Source organism: Fusarium odoratissimum (assembly GCF_000260195.1).
Source record: "Fusarium odoratissimum NRRL 54006 unplaced genomic scaffold supercont1.4, whole genome shotgun sequence".
NCBI classification, from domain to species: domain Eukaryota; kingdom Fungi; phylum Ascomycota; class Sordariomycetes; order Hypocreales; family Nectriaceae; genus Fusarium; species Fusarium odoratissimum.
Window position 1 is genome coordinate 694,611 of NW_022158690.1, and position 14,119 is coordinate 708,729.

General features: G+C 49.2%; 5 protein-coding genes across 6 annotated transcripts; 4 read left to right on the top strand and 1 right to left on the bottom strand.

Moving 5' to 3' along the window:
* The first annotated feature begins 38 nt into the window (after nucleotides 1–38).
* Nucleotides 39–5,463, top strand: FOIG_03381 (uncharacterized protein). 2 transcript variants are annotated; one of them, XM_031201223.1, is made up of 3 exons: nucleotides 39–511; nucleotides 562–4,838; nucleotides 4,928–5,463. In XM_031201223.1, exons 1-2 carry the CDS (start codon nucleotides 346–348, stop codon nucleotides 4,671–4,673), a joined length of 4,278 nt encoding a protein of 1,425 aa, XP_031068747.1. In that variant the 5' UTR covers nucleotides 39–345; the 3' UTR covers nucleotides 4,674–4,838; nucleotides 4,928–5,463. The 2 variants fall into 2 exon arrangements, with proteins under 2 accessions (XP_031068747.1, XP_031068748.1); XM_031201224.1 differs by lacking the exon at nucleotides 4,928–5,463 and having other exon boundaries at nucleotides 562–4,865.
* Nucleotides 5,464–5,935: 472 nt separating this feature from the next.
* On the top strand, nucleotides 5,936–7,871 carry FOIG_03382 (uncharacterized protein; the record flags this gene model as incomplete). Its single annotated transcript, XM_031201225.1, has 3 exons — nucleotides 5,936–6,254; nucleotides 6,309–6,385; nucleotides 7,212–7,871. The coding sequence occupies 3 exons, from the start codon at nucleotides 5,936–5,938 to the stop codon at nucleotides 7,869–7,871; spliced, it is 1,056 nt and encodes a 351-aa protein (XP_031068749.1).
* A 291-nt stretch (nucleotides 7,872–8,162) lies between these two features.
* FOIG_03383 (uncharacterized protein) lies at nucleotides 8,163–12,703 on the bottom strand. Its single transcript, XM_031201226.1, has 2 exons — nucleotides 11,629–12,703; nucleotides 8,163–11,543 (listed from the first exon to the last, which is right to left on the bottom strand). Exons 1-2 carry the CDS (start codon nucleotides 11,882–11,884, stop codon nucleotides 11,410–11,412), a joined length of 390 nt encoding a protein of 129 aa, XP_031068750.1. The 5' UTR covers nucleotides 11,885–12,703; the 3' UTR covers nucleotides 8,163–11,409.
* On the top strand, nucleotides 8,212–11,298 carry FOIG_03384 (aminodeoxychorismate synthase). Its single transcript, XM_031201227.1, has one exon. It carries the CDS (start codon nucleotides 8,471–8,473, stop codon nucleotides 10,961–10,963), a length of 2,493 nt encoding a protein of 830 aa, XP_031068751.1. The 5' UTR covers nucleotides 8,212–8,470; the 3' UTR covers nucleotides 10,964–11,298.
* Nucleotides 12,291–14,046, top strand: FOIG_03385 (uncharacterized protein). The gene is made up of 3 exons (XM_031201228.1): nucleotides 12,291–12,792; nucleotides 12,872–13,040; nucleotides 13,093–14,046. Exons 1-3 carry the CDS (start codon nucleotides 12,731–12,733, stop codon nucleotides 13,798–13,800), a joined length of 939 nt encoding a protein of 312 aa, XP_031068752.1. The 5' UTR covers nucleotides 12,291–12,730; the 3' UTR covers nucleotides 13,801–14,046.
* The last annotated feature ends 73 nt before the right edge of the window (nucleotides 14,047–14,119 follow it).

A 14,119-nucleotide genomic window follows, 5' to 3' on the forward strand; every position in this document is an offset into this window, starting at 1 on the left:
GTATGCTCTGCATTATTGTCATCGGCTCGCAAAAAGTCGACTCCGGTCCTTGAGGCTCCACCTGATCCGGCCACCCATGTAAGGGTACGCTACCTCATACAGCAGCTCCTAGCCGCATGCGACAGGTGTACGATACCGAGCTCAAGATCCGGCGATTAAAGGCGACATTCAACTTTCGAAGCCCAGCTCAACAACTCAAAGAGGCGACGCTGACATAACAATGCGATTGTAATTAACATCACCTTATACCAAACGAAGACCCTGCGACGCCCCCGAGGACGTCACCGACTAGAACACCAACCACGTTGCGCTGGCGGACATGTTGAGAAAACACCAGATGCTAGGATGAGCTTGGATCCTCTAGCCCCCGTCGCTCCTGCGAGGGTGAAGACACTTCTTTTACCTCTGGGGCAGATTAAAGCAGACCGATTCGCCTCCTTCGTCGAGCGACTCAACAAGGAACATGTTGTCCACCTCCGCGACATCAGCGCTGATGGCCGACCCAACAGGAGTAAGGGATGCCCTCAACTGCTCAAGTTGGCGCTGACACAGCTTACGCAGACATGTTCTCGCCTCTGGCGTACCCAGACGGTGCCATAATATACAACCTCGTTACCCACGTTCCTCCTCCCTCCCACCTCGCCCTTACGCCGTTCGACTTATACCGAGAACCCCTTGCTATAATAGCTCTGGCAGATGGCACCGAACTACATCAAAAGAGCTTCAATAAGAGACAGTCGATAAATGGCACAGGTCCGACGACGACTGAGAAGAACATCAGAGCTTTATACCAGGAACTAGAAGACCTGCGCGACATGTACCCCAAGGCTCTGGTACACCAAGTCTTGCTGTTCGATTATGCCAACCCTCACGATACCGAGATTCCAATGCCTGAGGGCCTTGTCGATATTCCTCCTCTTGAGAACTGCACTGTTACTACGCTGAGGACTGTTATGTGCGACGTCTCTTCGCTTCTCCTCGCTGAGATGACAACGCTGGCCAAGTCCTTCGAGGCCATGACCAACATCGAGTCCCCCGTGCCTTATTCGTCTACTTCAAAACATACTAATGGTGGTTCGTGGGGTGGTGAAGGAGGGTTGAATGGGCTCCTTAGGAGAGGCTCGAGTATCTCTTCACGACATTCCGTGCGCTCTAATTCAGCGGGCGGTATTATGGACAAGACACAGGCCCGCATGTCTATGCCAGCCAACGCCCGCCCAGGACTTCATTCAAGCAGTTCAACACCAGGGTTGTCATCAACACCTCCAAAGAGCAGCCTATCGAACCCACCCATCACTACGGATAGTCAGAGCCCGCCAGCTAGTGACCGGTCAACACCAGATCCACAACCTGCCCCGCAAGAGACTACAGAGAGCTCTCGGTCAGCTAGTCGCGATCGGATATCAACGCAGGGCTTTGGTTCGGGCGGTGTGAATGACCGTTGGAGGCTAAGAACCAAAGGCCGAGCTGCGGTTGTCGTTGGTTCCATGTTTCTTCAGGCTGGACGATGGACGGATTCAATTAAGGAGCTTAGTGATGGTGCTATGGCTGCGCGATCTGTAAATGATCATCTATGGCATGGAAAAGCATTGGAACTGATCTTGGTTAACCTGTTCCTTCTTGGCTGGTCCAACATCGAGTTCCATGTGCCTACAGTACTCATCCAATTCCCGGATAAGCCAGCGCACAAGCAAACGCCAGACCCGACTCCTGAAGACCCCGACCAGCCAAAACATCTTAGAAATCTCCAATGGCTACTACCGGAGCTTCTGGAACGTATAATAGCATTATACTCCAGAGTATCATCGGACAGCCTCCCACCACTACCCATGTCCGAGGCCTTCATTCGATTTTCCAAGATATACTCAGCTCTTCACCTATGTAATGGCTACCTAAACCGAGAATCTTTAGCCATGATTGCTACAGGGATTGTCCCCGAGCAGCCATACGTTGCACCTCCACGGTTTGGTGTAACACCCTCCAGACAACAAATCGGAGCGATGCTTTTCAAGGCATTCCCTGCGGGCGCTTCAGAACTTCTTACAACTGTCGACCGAGCGTCAATTCTGAGCGGCATAGCAACTGTTCTAGGACCCTTGGGACTTCATCGAAAGAAGGCTATGGTGATTCGGGAGCTGGTGTCTGTCCTAATCGGTGGCCTTGTCGAGGCGCGAACTCGAGGTGCTGCAGACATGGGCATTCATCCTGCGGCCGGACTGATGTCGTTGACCTCAGGAGGCGGTGGATCAAGCAGTGGCTCCATGGCCCTAGAGATTGGAGAGTGTGACGTTGAACAGGGCATAGAAGCTCTAATGACCCTTCTTTGCAAGTCTTACGGCATTGTTGGGTTTGATTTGACAAGGAAGGCCGGCGCCAAGAACAACGAAGATGCTGACGACTCAGACGAAGCTGTGATTGCTAGGATACGCGGCCAGTCTGCGGCGCGCTTCTTCGGATTTCCAGATGTCAAGCTTAACATTCTAAGGGCTTGCATCAACTTCTCCGAAGCACTTCCGGATTTTGATGGTGTTTTGCGATTCTCGAGTGATCTGTTGCGAACAGCCGGTTCCGGTGTTGCTCCAGGACCTAGGAGAGAGGATGCCTCACCTATGATCACCCGAGACGAGCAAGTTCGATTAGCTACTGGCATATCGAGAACCGCAAATCTTGTGCAGAGGTTGGGCTACAATGACATAGCAGCTGAGTACTGGGATGAATTCTTTGTACGAGGTATCAAGCTTGAGCCCTCACTCAACAGCAAAACGCCAGTAGCTCACTCCAAGAGTATCCTTCCTGGTGCTACCGCTAGCCGTGCATCCCAAGACCTTGACCCTTTCATCTACAACCCATTCCTAAAGAAACCAGATGAGATGGTAAACCAGACACTCGTGGCTGATGAATACGCTACGTTCAAGATCACACTACAGAACCCCTATGATATTGAAGTGGATGTTGAATCTGTCCACTTGGCTACCGAGGGCGTGCAGTTTGATGCTGTCAAGGAGGCGACTGTCGTCGGGCCATACCGAACACAGGTGATCCGATTAAGGGGAAGGGCAAAGGAAGCGGGAACTGTCAAGGTCACGGGTGCTATCATCAAGGTCCGAGGATGCCGTGAGCGACGATTCCCTGTTTTCTCCATGCCTTGGACTCCAAAGCAGGAAGCCAAGATCAAGGCCAAGGGCTTGGCTGCGCTCGAGGAAGCGGTCACAGATGTCAAGCCGTTTGCTCCAAAGCTCGAGGCTGAAAGCTTGAGTCTCACTGCCATTCAAGCACAACCCCTGGTAATTGTCAAGTCCACAACTCTTGCGCAGTCCTCCATCATGATCCTGGAGGGTGAGAGGCAGGTGTTTTCAGTGACGTTACAGAATCTTGCATCAACGCCAGTGGACTTTATGCTCTTCTCCTTTAAGGATTCTACACAGGAACCGCTCCAGACTGCGATCAATAACCGAGATGCGACACCCTCTGAGCTCTACGAGTACGAGCTTGCGCTGATGAAGAAGCAGGCGTTGCGACTTCCCAACAGCCAACAGACTCGTCATATTGCACCTAACGGAGAGGCCACCTTCGACTTTGAGATTCTTGGCAAGCCCGGACTCACAGCGGCTACGATCCAGGTCGACTACACTCATCTGGGATGCCCGCAAGAAGAGATGCCTGATCAATTCTACACACGACAGGTTTCTCTCGATCTTACCGTGACGGTGAATGCTAGTGTTGAGCTTGCTCGAATCGATGCACTACCCGTGCATGGAGAGATTCCTCAGCCCTTGTGGGATCGCCTGGGCAGTTCCTTTACTGCCAAACCTGATGAGTACTGTCTCTTGTCTGTGGATCTTCGCAACGCCTGGCCCAGCCAGATGATTGTGCAACTGGAGAGCAATGATGGAATTTCTGTGCAGGAGGATATCTTGCCTGGAAACACGAGCCGTGTCATTCTTCCAGTCAAAAGGGTGTATCTGGAGGATCCTCATGCCACAATACCGACCCTCAACCCCTCGCGGAATCGACAATTCGTGGTTAGCGCCAGCAAGATTTCACCTGAAATGGAGCGAGCGAATCGAGAAGGGTTTTGGTATAGAGAGAGGGTTCTCAGCTGCCTTAGAGCAACGTGGAAGACGACATCACTACCTAAGAGGAGTGGCTCGATCGATCTGAGAAGCATTCGACTGACCTCGAGAATGATCGAAGCAATCAAGGTTGACGAGGTTGACATTGATATCTCGGTCGAAGATAAGGATGGCAATGCAGCTGAAAAGGATGTAGCATACGTCGACGAGTTTATGCAACTCAGGGTACGCCTCACGAACCGGACAGCTCAGAAGATCCATCCTCTGGTCAGAATTCTTCCTGCACTTCGCCATCGGCCTGCAAATGTTGGCCTGGAGTTTACACGAAAGCTTGCTTGGAACGGTACTCTACAGCAGCTCATTCCTGTGCTAGAAGGACACGGAAGTGCTGAGATTTCGGTGGGCATGACAGTGCTGTGCCGTGGAGAGTTTGAAATCTCAGCATCAGTAGAAGAGGTGCAGGTTTGGGATGAGCCCAGAAGTGAACCCACAAGAGCGAGATCTGAGTCTCAAACGATGATGGACGCGGCTCTCGGAGTTAAGGAGAGAAGGATCTGGCATGCGAGACAACCTTGTCTATTGATGACGAGAGATCGCTAGTTGAGAGAATGAGGAGGGACTTTGATGGTGATAGGGATCTGTGGCTTTATACATTGGCCTCGATTAAATAATGGAGATTTGTACTACGACGCGATGTGGATATTTAGCGACTAGCAAAGAGAGCGGTCAATGAATGACCTTTGATAAGAATCATCGTTACAACAAGTGAGTTTCTAGATCTTCATGGGTCCCTTCCAAACGTCCCCTAATGATTTCCTTTGCGAAATAAGAGAAATCATTCCTCCAATCATCAGATGTAGCAACAACGGCCAAATCCAGCAGGTCTTGATTTGTTCAAGAGTTGCCTCCTATGGTGAACTTGCCTGCATTCTGCCTCGGTCGTGGGTGAGCCACAGTTAGCAGAGATCAACAAGCATGATGGGTCGTGAAACCACTTCAACTACTCCAGATTGTCGTTTATTTGTATCGACAATACATGGACAAATACTACGTGTGGAAGCGAGGACATAAAGCTGGCAATCTTTTATGTGATTGCCTACAATGTTGGCTCAAGCTTGGCTTTGGAAAGAGAGAAACGAAAAAACAAAGATTAGGATCCACTACCACACATGGCAGAATTTGCTCATACTATAGCAATTAAAGCAAACCAAGTCTGGGTGTTTCTATATCCCTTTGTGATCCTACTTCTGTACATGAAAGCCGCAGTGTGTCTTGGTTTGGGCCATGGTCTTTTGTGCCAGATAGAGAGCACTTCAATATTATGATGTTAAGATCCAACACCAAACACAAGCATAAATATCAAACAATGCTCAATTTGTTTGGTTAGAAGTAGTTATTATTCATCCTTAATAAGGGTACATAATCAAATATCTGTGTTAATGCGATATTTTCAACTGGAGTAGTCAAGTCTTTTGAATGTCAAGACAGACACTTCCCCGTCAACAACCAAACCACTTTGATATCCCTATAATTCTATTAAGTGCGATATTACCTATAGATCATAGTGTATCTTCTCGAGGGGGCGTAGGGGAGCATATAGTAGCCACTTCTGACCATCCAAGTAGGTGATTGGTGTCGACAGTGTGTGGCAGTTGTCTACAAGCAACATATTGTTTGTATCAAATGAAAATCACCTTTCATCTTGATCAAACAAAAAAGCTTTCTTCTAACAGTGAATCTTACCTCATACGAAATCTCTCTATATAAAGAGCCACCTATCGCCTTTTCTGTCCTTCGTCCTCTACCTCACTCATCCACACACTTGCATCATTCATGAACTGAACCAAGTCCCCGAAACCAACATGCAGTCACAGAAGACGTCTTGGGGGTCCAACCTCAATGACTTCAGAATTACTGCCAAAGCCAAGGCCGTACATACGCAACAACCCAAGGTGGCTGATATGTTCGACGAATTCAGCAATGCCATTGAAGCGATGGCTGAAGGTCTAGACAACAACTCTCCAGAGGAAGACACTGCTTTTGTTGATGCACCTCCTCAAGAGGCAATCGACATTGAAGAGGTTCCTAACGGAGTCCCACGAAAAATGGAAGCAGGAGATCTCAGAACCCTGACCAAGGCAATCATGGTTGCTTCTAAGTGTACCTTAGAGAGCAACACGAGTGAGTTACTTTGACTTCCATAATAATGCACAGTAACTGACATGACACTCGTAGTTCCAAATGATCTCCCTGATCATATTGTACAGAGTATCAAGCGGCATGATTCCTGGTACATGGCTATCGTCGACCAAGTATTCGATACTGTGTTGAAATACACGACTAGACCCAATCTATGTTGGGCAAGCAGCTGCCGTAAAGCTAAATTCAACAGGAGCAGTGGGAGTGAGAAAAAGAGCTATGCAACACCATGATCACATCTCTCCTGGCGGAGAAAAATTCCTACATGTCCATCAACGTTTATCAGAACCTGATATCGAGAGAGTTGATGTCACAGTGTTATCCATGTTTCCATACCCGACGCCAGATATGGGAGAAGAAGTACTAAGACACTATACTGCCCTACTTACGCTCGTCGAGACCATTGATGTTCTCCTGATCGACTCTTTGTCTACCTCGGGATTTAGCAATATTGCCGTCTGTATTGGATCATGGGAAGGTTTGGAAGATCTCAGGCCGCCATGCCTCCCGCGCCGAAGCTACGAAGGCCTGAACCGGGCATTACCCTGCAATCAAGGTCGCCCAAGGCTTGATGGCTTGGTTGCAAGCCTCACGTGGAATCCCCATGACTTGGAATTGATGATTGAGATAGTCGATAAACACGAACAAGATGTTCACGTCACAAGCCTCAATGGTATTATTAAGGTTGATTTCGAGACTATCGTATCGCAACTCGAACTTCGAGGGGTCAGGAAGACAAAAGCCGAGGTCGTGAAAGGTTACAGGATGCTTGCCTCCAATCCCAATTCGGGTTTGACTACATGCAAGACTGTCAGGTGGCGGCGCATTTGGGACCAAGTCTACCGCATAAAGACTACACGGACCCTTTCTTTCATGTTCCGGCTTTAGAGAACGGTCACGACACCTCGTGGCACTTCAAAACCCTACTGAAGAAATCAGGGTACACTGATTTCGATCATCCCATTATGGATGTCCAAGGGGGGTTTCTGGGCAACATATCTCCCAAGGCTGTTGAGGAGAGAAGTCTGGGAACGAATTACAGGTAAACCAGCCAGCACGGCCATTGTACCACGCTTCGAATGGTCTGACCTAATCGAAATTTGGCACCAAGCCTTTGCTCAATTGATAGCAGATGGTGTGCCCCGTTCAGAGATTCTTGTTGGGGGCGCCTGTCAGATCGCACGGCTCCTGAATGCACACAGACGTCGCCTTCGAGACCCGTCCTACTCGAGTACCCTGCCTCCTTGGAAATATGACGATTCAAAGAAGGCATCCGAGAAGCCAGCCAAGTTACAGCCAAGATTCGTTGATGAGCAGTCCCCAGGGCACCACAGGAGCGTGTTTGACAAGTACTCTGAAAGCTATGCAGGGGATGATACCTTTTGGGAGATCATTTTCGTGGAACTGGGCAAGAAATGGAACATCGAGACCCAGGCTCAGCTACAGCACCGCTTTGGGTGGGTGTTGAAATACCTCAGATCCGGAGAGCTTCCTGAAGAAGCAAAAACTGCTTCTCAAATCCTACAAGAGTGCTTATCAAACAGCGTTCTATCAAGTGAAAAGCATCCGTACAAAAGACGAGGAAGATCCAGACGATGATCACTCGACCTGCGTATTGAACTGGCCGTGGTGCTGTCACAATCGTCTGTGGCTCACACGAAAAGGAAGTATGTAGTTGATTCAGACATTGAAGTAGCAATAAGTTGCAGATTATTAGACTCTCTTTAACCCAGTATTTTCCTATGAAACCATGATGAATGTTTCATTAATGAGTACGGAGTACCCTACAGTAGCGCCATAACTTGACGTTCTAGAAGTAAGTATCCTTCCATGCATCCGATTCATTGTCGCCACTTTTTAGTACTTTTTAGTCTTGTATCGAGAGACATTGAATAACGAGAAAATGCCCCAAATTTCACATCAACGAGTTAAACTTTGATGTACTCTTTACTCTCTGGATTGTCCGATCACCTGATAATCAACGTCCGCATGTGCCGTGCAGTGTGGCTTTATAACTTAACTCAACGGCTCATATCCCGAGTCAGCTCCGGCTTGTAGCGGCAAAGATTTTGGATTTTTATATCGGACGCCGAAGACGAAGCTTATCGGAATTTGTTCTCATCTACTGACCCAGGCTTCAATCTGGACCATTCTCCCTCAATCAGACCCTCCTAATACTTTTGAGATAATTCTGGACTATGACTACAGGCCCAGAGCCCTCGGTTGGAGCGCCGAAGCGGATTCTTTTTATTGATGCCTATGATTCTTTTACCAACAATATCGTCTCCCTTCTCCGAACTATTGTCGGCGCTGATATCTTCGTCATAAGAATCGACCTCTCTGTGGTTGACAGAGCCAGCGACGATGATGCACCTACAAAATGGACCGAGCAAGAGTTTATCAATAATCTTGCTCAATTCGACGCCGTAGTTTGCGGCCCCGGCCCCGGATCACCGCTTAATTCAGAAGACGTTGGGGCATTCAGTCTTCTTTGGGATCTCCCTGAACATCTTCAGCTACCAGTTTTGGGTATTTGTCTTGGATTTCAGAGTTTGCTCGCTGCGCACGGCGGGTCAGTGAGAAGACTCAAGAGGGGTCTTCATGGAATAGTAAGGGAAATTGAGCATCGCGGAGAAGACATATTCTGCGGAGTACCCCCCTTCAAGGCTACTCTATACCACAGTCTTTGTGTTGATATTGGTCAATACAGCGATGACTGGGCAGAAGAAAACCGGTGGAGGTCGACTTCGGAGTTTTCACCATTGGCGTGGGCAACAGAGTTTAGAGAGGATGGACGAAGGGAACAGATCCTCCAAGGAGTGAGACACAACAAGAAGCCATTCTGGGGCCTTCAATACCACCCCGAGTCTGTCTGCACGGAGAAGAATGCGCAGGGAGTACTCATTAACTGGTTCCAAGCTGCGCTGCAATGGAACAAGTACCGCGGACGGCGAGTGCAGGGACCTTTACTAGAGATTCAGACACTTTCGCCGCCGAATCATCTGGAGTCTGCAGCTGCGCATAAGGTACACTTGGGTAATTGGTGGTCGACTTCAAACTCATCGGAAATTTCGTTGAGAGACTTTGCGAGGGGATCAGAATACACATATCGCACAATTACCCTGCCTCAGGGAGCTGGCGTGCCGGAACTCGTGGAGATGCTGGGGCTGGAAAAGGGAGAGACCGTTATCCTTGACTCGTCGAGTTCTAAGAACGGAGATGCGCTGGCATTGAACAGCATCGTGGCTCTCGAAGTTGACGATGCACTGCGGTTCGAGTACAACGTATGCGACGACTATGTTACAGTACGACACCCGAGTACAGACGGAAAGGACAAAACCGAGATGATAAGCCTCGAAAACAGCACAATTAATGTATGGGAGGTCATCTCAGACTTCTGGGAGACGCGAAGCCATCCTCCTGGATATGACTGTTCAAATTCAGCTTTCAAGGGCGGTTTCATGGGTTTCATCACCTATGAGATGGGACTACACGGCCTTGAGAAGAAGATGGTCCCGGAAGATAGGGGCCACAAGAGACCAGACATTTGTCTAGCTTGGGTAACGAAGAGCATTGTTCTAGATCACAGAGCTGGCGTTGCATATGTTCAAAACCTGAAGGCTCGAGGATCAAACGATTCATGGCTTGATAGGATGACGGAAAGAATTCAACAGTCCGACTGTTGGAATGCGATCAAGATGAGCAACGGAGCCAATGGGCATGTCATTGAAAACCGTGCCCAGAACAAGGAAATCAATATCACAACACCACAGCCGGACAGGTATGAAGAGCAAGTTCGTGTTTGCCAGGATTTCATTGCAGCGGGTGAGTCTTACGAACTTTGTCTCACATCGCAAACGACCATGGCAAGGCCTCGTTCAAGAAACAACGAGAGAAGCCCTTGGACCATATATCAGACGTTGAGGAAGCGACAGCCAGCTCCTTTTGGATCTTTCATTCGTCTAGGTGGCGCCACAATGCTAAGTTGTTCTCCTGAGCGTTTCCTCCGATACGACACCAACGGACTATGCTCAATGAGACCCATGAAGGGAACAGTTCGCAAGTCAGAAGCTGTGTCAACCCTCGCACAAGCCGAGAAGATCCTTCACGTGCCCAAGGAAGTGGCTGAGAACCTCATGATTGTCGATCTGGTTCGACATGATTTGCACGGTGTCTGTGGCGTTGGCCATGTTACAGTTCCTGACCTCATGAAGGTGGAGGAATATGCCACGGTCTTCCAGATGATCACTGTGGTCAATGGGCAACTACCAGGCCGCAATGGAAACAAGCCTCATGGCGCTCGCCGAAGCAGCTTTGACTCCCACTGCCCTTATACCGGTCTGGATGCCCTTGCTGCGGCTTTACCTCCTGGAAGTATGACAGGGGCGCCGAAAAAGCGCAGCTGTGAGCTTCTACAAATCATTGAGGGCCAGCATGAGCGAAGTCTCTACTCTGGTGTTGTGGGATATATGGATGTCGCAGGTGCAGGAGACTGGAGTGTCACTATCCGAACCATGTTTCGATGGGACGATGAGGTGGCACCAGCGGAAGAGGGCGAGACAGAGCCCAGAGAAGTTTGGAGAATTGGAGCTGGAGGTGCGGTAACAATCCTGAGTACCCCTGAAGGTGAAAGGGACGAGATGTTTACCAAACTTGCCGGTCCTATGGGTGTGTTTAGAGACGCGGCATAGCTTGGATCTCAATGAAGAGGCCAGATTGGATCAGATGGATGGACAGGCACAGTATTTGACTTTGGACATGATACCTCAACGTACACATAGTCGGAGTTTTTGGTTTGGAATTCAACAACATAGACGGATGGGATAGGGCAAAACATCCGGAACATAGCAGAAGATGATACGATATATTCCTCATAAACAAGGACACCTTTGACGACCGACTATAACCTTCCTTTGCCGTCCTGAAGCCCAAGTATTCCTTGCGAATAGCCGAGACTGACGTTAAGACCCCGCTGAATGCCCATGCGACTCCTTTGTCTTCTGTGATCATACACGCGTTATACAGGCTTTATACTAGCGATTATCCTCCTCTTCCTGAAACGAAACATTCTGTATCCGTCTTTGTTTCAGTAACTCCGCGTGTTTCTGGTTTATGCGACACCGTATTGCGCGCGCATTCAGAAATCTTGTTCCTCGTGGAAAAACATGCCGAAGCTGACAATGGTTCCGTAGATCAATAGACCGCCGATTATGGACATGACCATGGCTTGCACCTCGATGAGACCAGAGTGAGCAAGGACGACAGGGAGAGCTATGTAACAGTCAGCTACGTGAGTTCCAGCACGATGATCATTCCATTGGCATCAGCAGCGTTGCGCCGGCTGAGCAGGACCTACCAATTCCCATAACAACAAAGAAACCTGTAAAGAAGCGTCCCAAGTCTAGAACCGCAGCGCCAGAGCTCTCAACGAAGTCATCCGGGTTGGCGCAGTGTCCGCAGATCCAGTTGGGAATAGGCGCAATGACATAGGTGGCGACGACGAGGAGAGGATAATACACCTTCCACAGAGCGCAGGAGAGAATAACAAGGAGGAATCCGACGGCGAGGACGAAGGAGAGGGCGATGATAGTCTTGAGGCCGGCGGTCGGCATCTTGGGCGATGGTGTTTATGGAATTGGAGAGGACGAGCTATGCGGCGATGTCGGCGACGTAAGTTCCCCGTGGGGAGATGAAGGATATTTGATCGGGTATAGAGGGAAGATCGAGTCGTAAGCGGCGAAGCAACTGGTTGTGTTGGACGCGGCCGAAAGGAAAATCCGTTGACGTTGTGTGTGTTACGCGGCTACAGTAGGCCAAGTTCCAAGGTGATGCTATCTCAGCCGTCAACCAGGTACGTATTCGTTTCCAGGTTCACCGAGAGCAGCGATGTCACCCATTCGGAGGTACTATTTCCCGGTCCCAAGTGGGCATTGAAAATGGAACGCTGTAAGTGGCTGTAGTGAATCGTCTCGGTGGGCCAGTGGGTCCCCTTCTTATCTGATAGCGCAGTCAAGTAAAAAAAAACCAAAAAACTCCAAGATCTCTCTACCTCGCTCATCGCAGTCGCAAACCACATATCACCACGTCCAGAATCAACAAAAAGATCCTGGATCAGGACGACGCCAGATTCTCGGTAGAGCTGAAATAACTCTTGCTCTGTGCGGCGACCCGAGATTTCGCCTCGACGGCCTATCTGACATCCACATTTTGCTGTGACTTTCTCTATACACTCATCTCCCGACACGGCACGACCTCAACAAGCTCGCCAGCAATTCCCGGATCAGCTGTTACTCTTTCCAGTGATTATAGATCGCGCTGTCTAAACGGTGTTCCTACCCCCACACCCTGAAGCATTGTCGCCTTCCGTCTGGTTAGACACTTAGACAAGACACACCACCAACGCCAACACCAACACTAAACACAACGCCAACTTCCAAACCAGCCATCACACTGCAAAAATGAGCTCTGATGAGATTGTGTGGCAAATCATCGGTCAACAATTTTGCGCGTTTAAGATTAAGTCAGTTGCTGCTTCCTCTACTCAGCCTTTGTCGCTTGGCAAGGCTTTATACAAAGATGATAGGCTAACTTCTATCCAGAACCAACAAAGCTCAGACATTCTGCCGTAATGAGTACAATGTTACAGGTCTCTGTAACCGTCAATCATGTCCTCTCGCAAACTCTCGATACGCTACGGTCAGGGAAGACGCTGGCAAGCTCTTTTTGCTAGTTAAAACCCCGGAGAGAAGTCACTTGCCAAGCAAACTTGTAAGTATTCATGTTGTTACGTGAGGTGAGCAGAGACTGACGATAGTGGTAGTGGCAACGTTACAAACTACCCAACAACTACTCCAAGGCGTTGTCCACTATAGACGAGAAGCTCATATATTGGCCTAATTTCCTAATTCACAAATGCAAGCAACGTCTCACCCGCTTGACACAGGTCCAAACTCGCATGCGCCGTATTGCCGCCGAGGAGGAACGCTTGGGTGAAAAGCTTGTACCTAAGATGGCGCCCAAGATCAGACACCGTGAGCAGGCTCGTGAGCGCAAAGCCGAGGCTGCTGCTAAGCTGGAACGAACCATTGAGCGTGAGCTTGTTGAGCGTCTTCGACAGGGAGCATACGGTGACCAGCCCCTCAATGTCAGCGAGTCCATCTGGAAGAAGGTTCTCAATGCCATGGAGCGCGACGGCGAGGGTCAACGTGATAAGGACATGGACAAGGGCCTTGACGAGAATGGTGAGGAGGTTGATTGGAGTGAGGAGGAAGACGACAACCTGGAGAATCAGGTTGAGTATGTTTCCGATATTGAGGAGAGTGACGAGGAGCTCGGCGACCTTGAGGACTGGCTCGACAGCGAAAACGAGGAGGAGGACGAAGACGAGGATGATGATGACAGCGAAGAGTCCGAGACCGAGAAGTCTGGCAACAAGCGAAAGCGTGGACGTGCTATCAAGATGAAGAACAAGAAGCCCAGACAGGAGGAGAAGGAGAAGCTGATGCTCACCAACGATCTCACATGGTAATTGACGGTCTCAAAAATCAAGCTTCGGCGTTTGAGGAGTTAGCATTTTCTAAGGAAGATGGAAAAAAGGGGTTTACGAAGGGTGGAAAAGCATACATCACTGTGTACCTTCTGTCTGAGGATATCACACGGCGATATGCTTCATTTTTGCTGAGCTAATTCTTGGCAAGGTATAGATACCAAATAGGCTACCAATGTTTTTATATGAGTTTGTTGTACTTGAAATGATTTGAAACTATTTTCCCTCTCATGCCTGTATGGGTCTTGTCATCTATGAGAGGCTCTGTTGAGACAAAAGCTTCATGTAGGCCTTGCTCCAC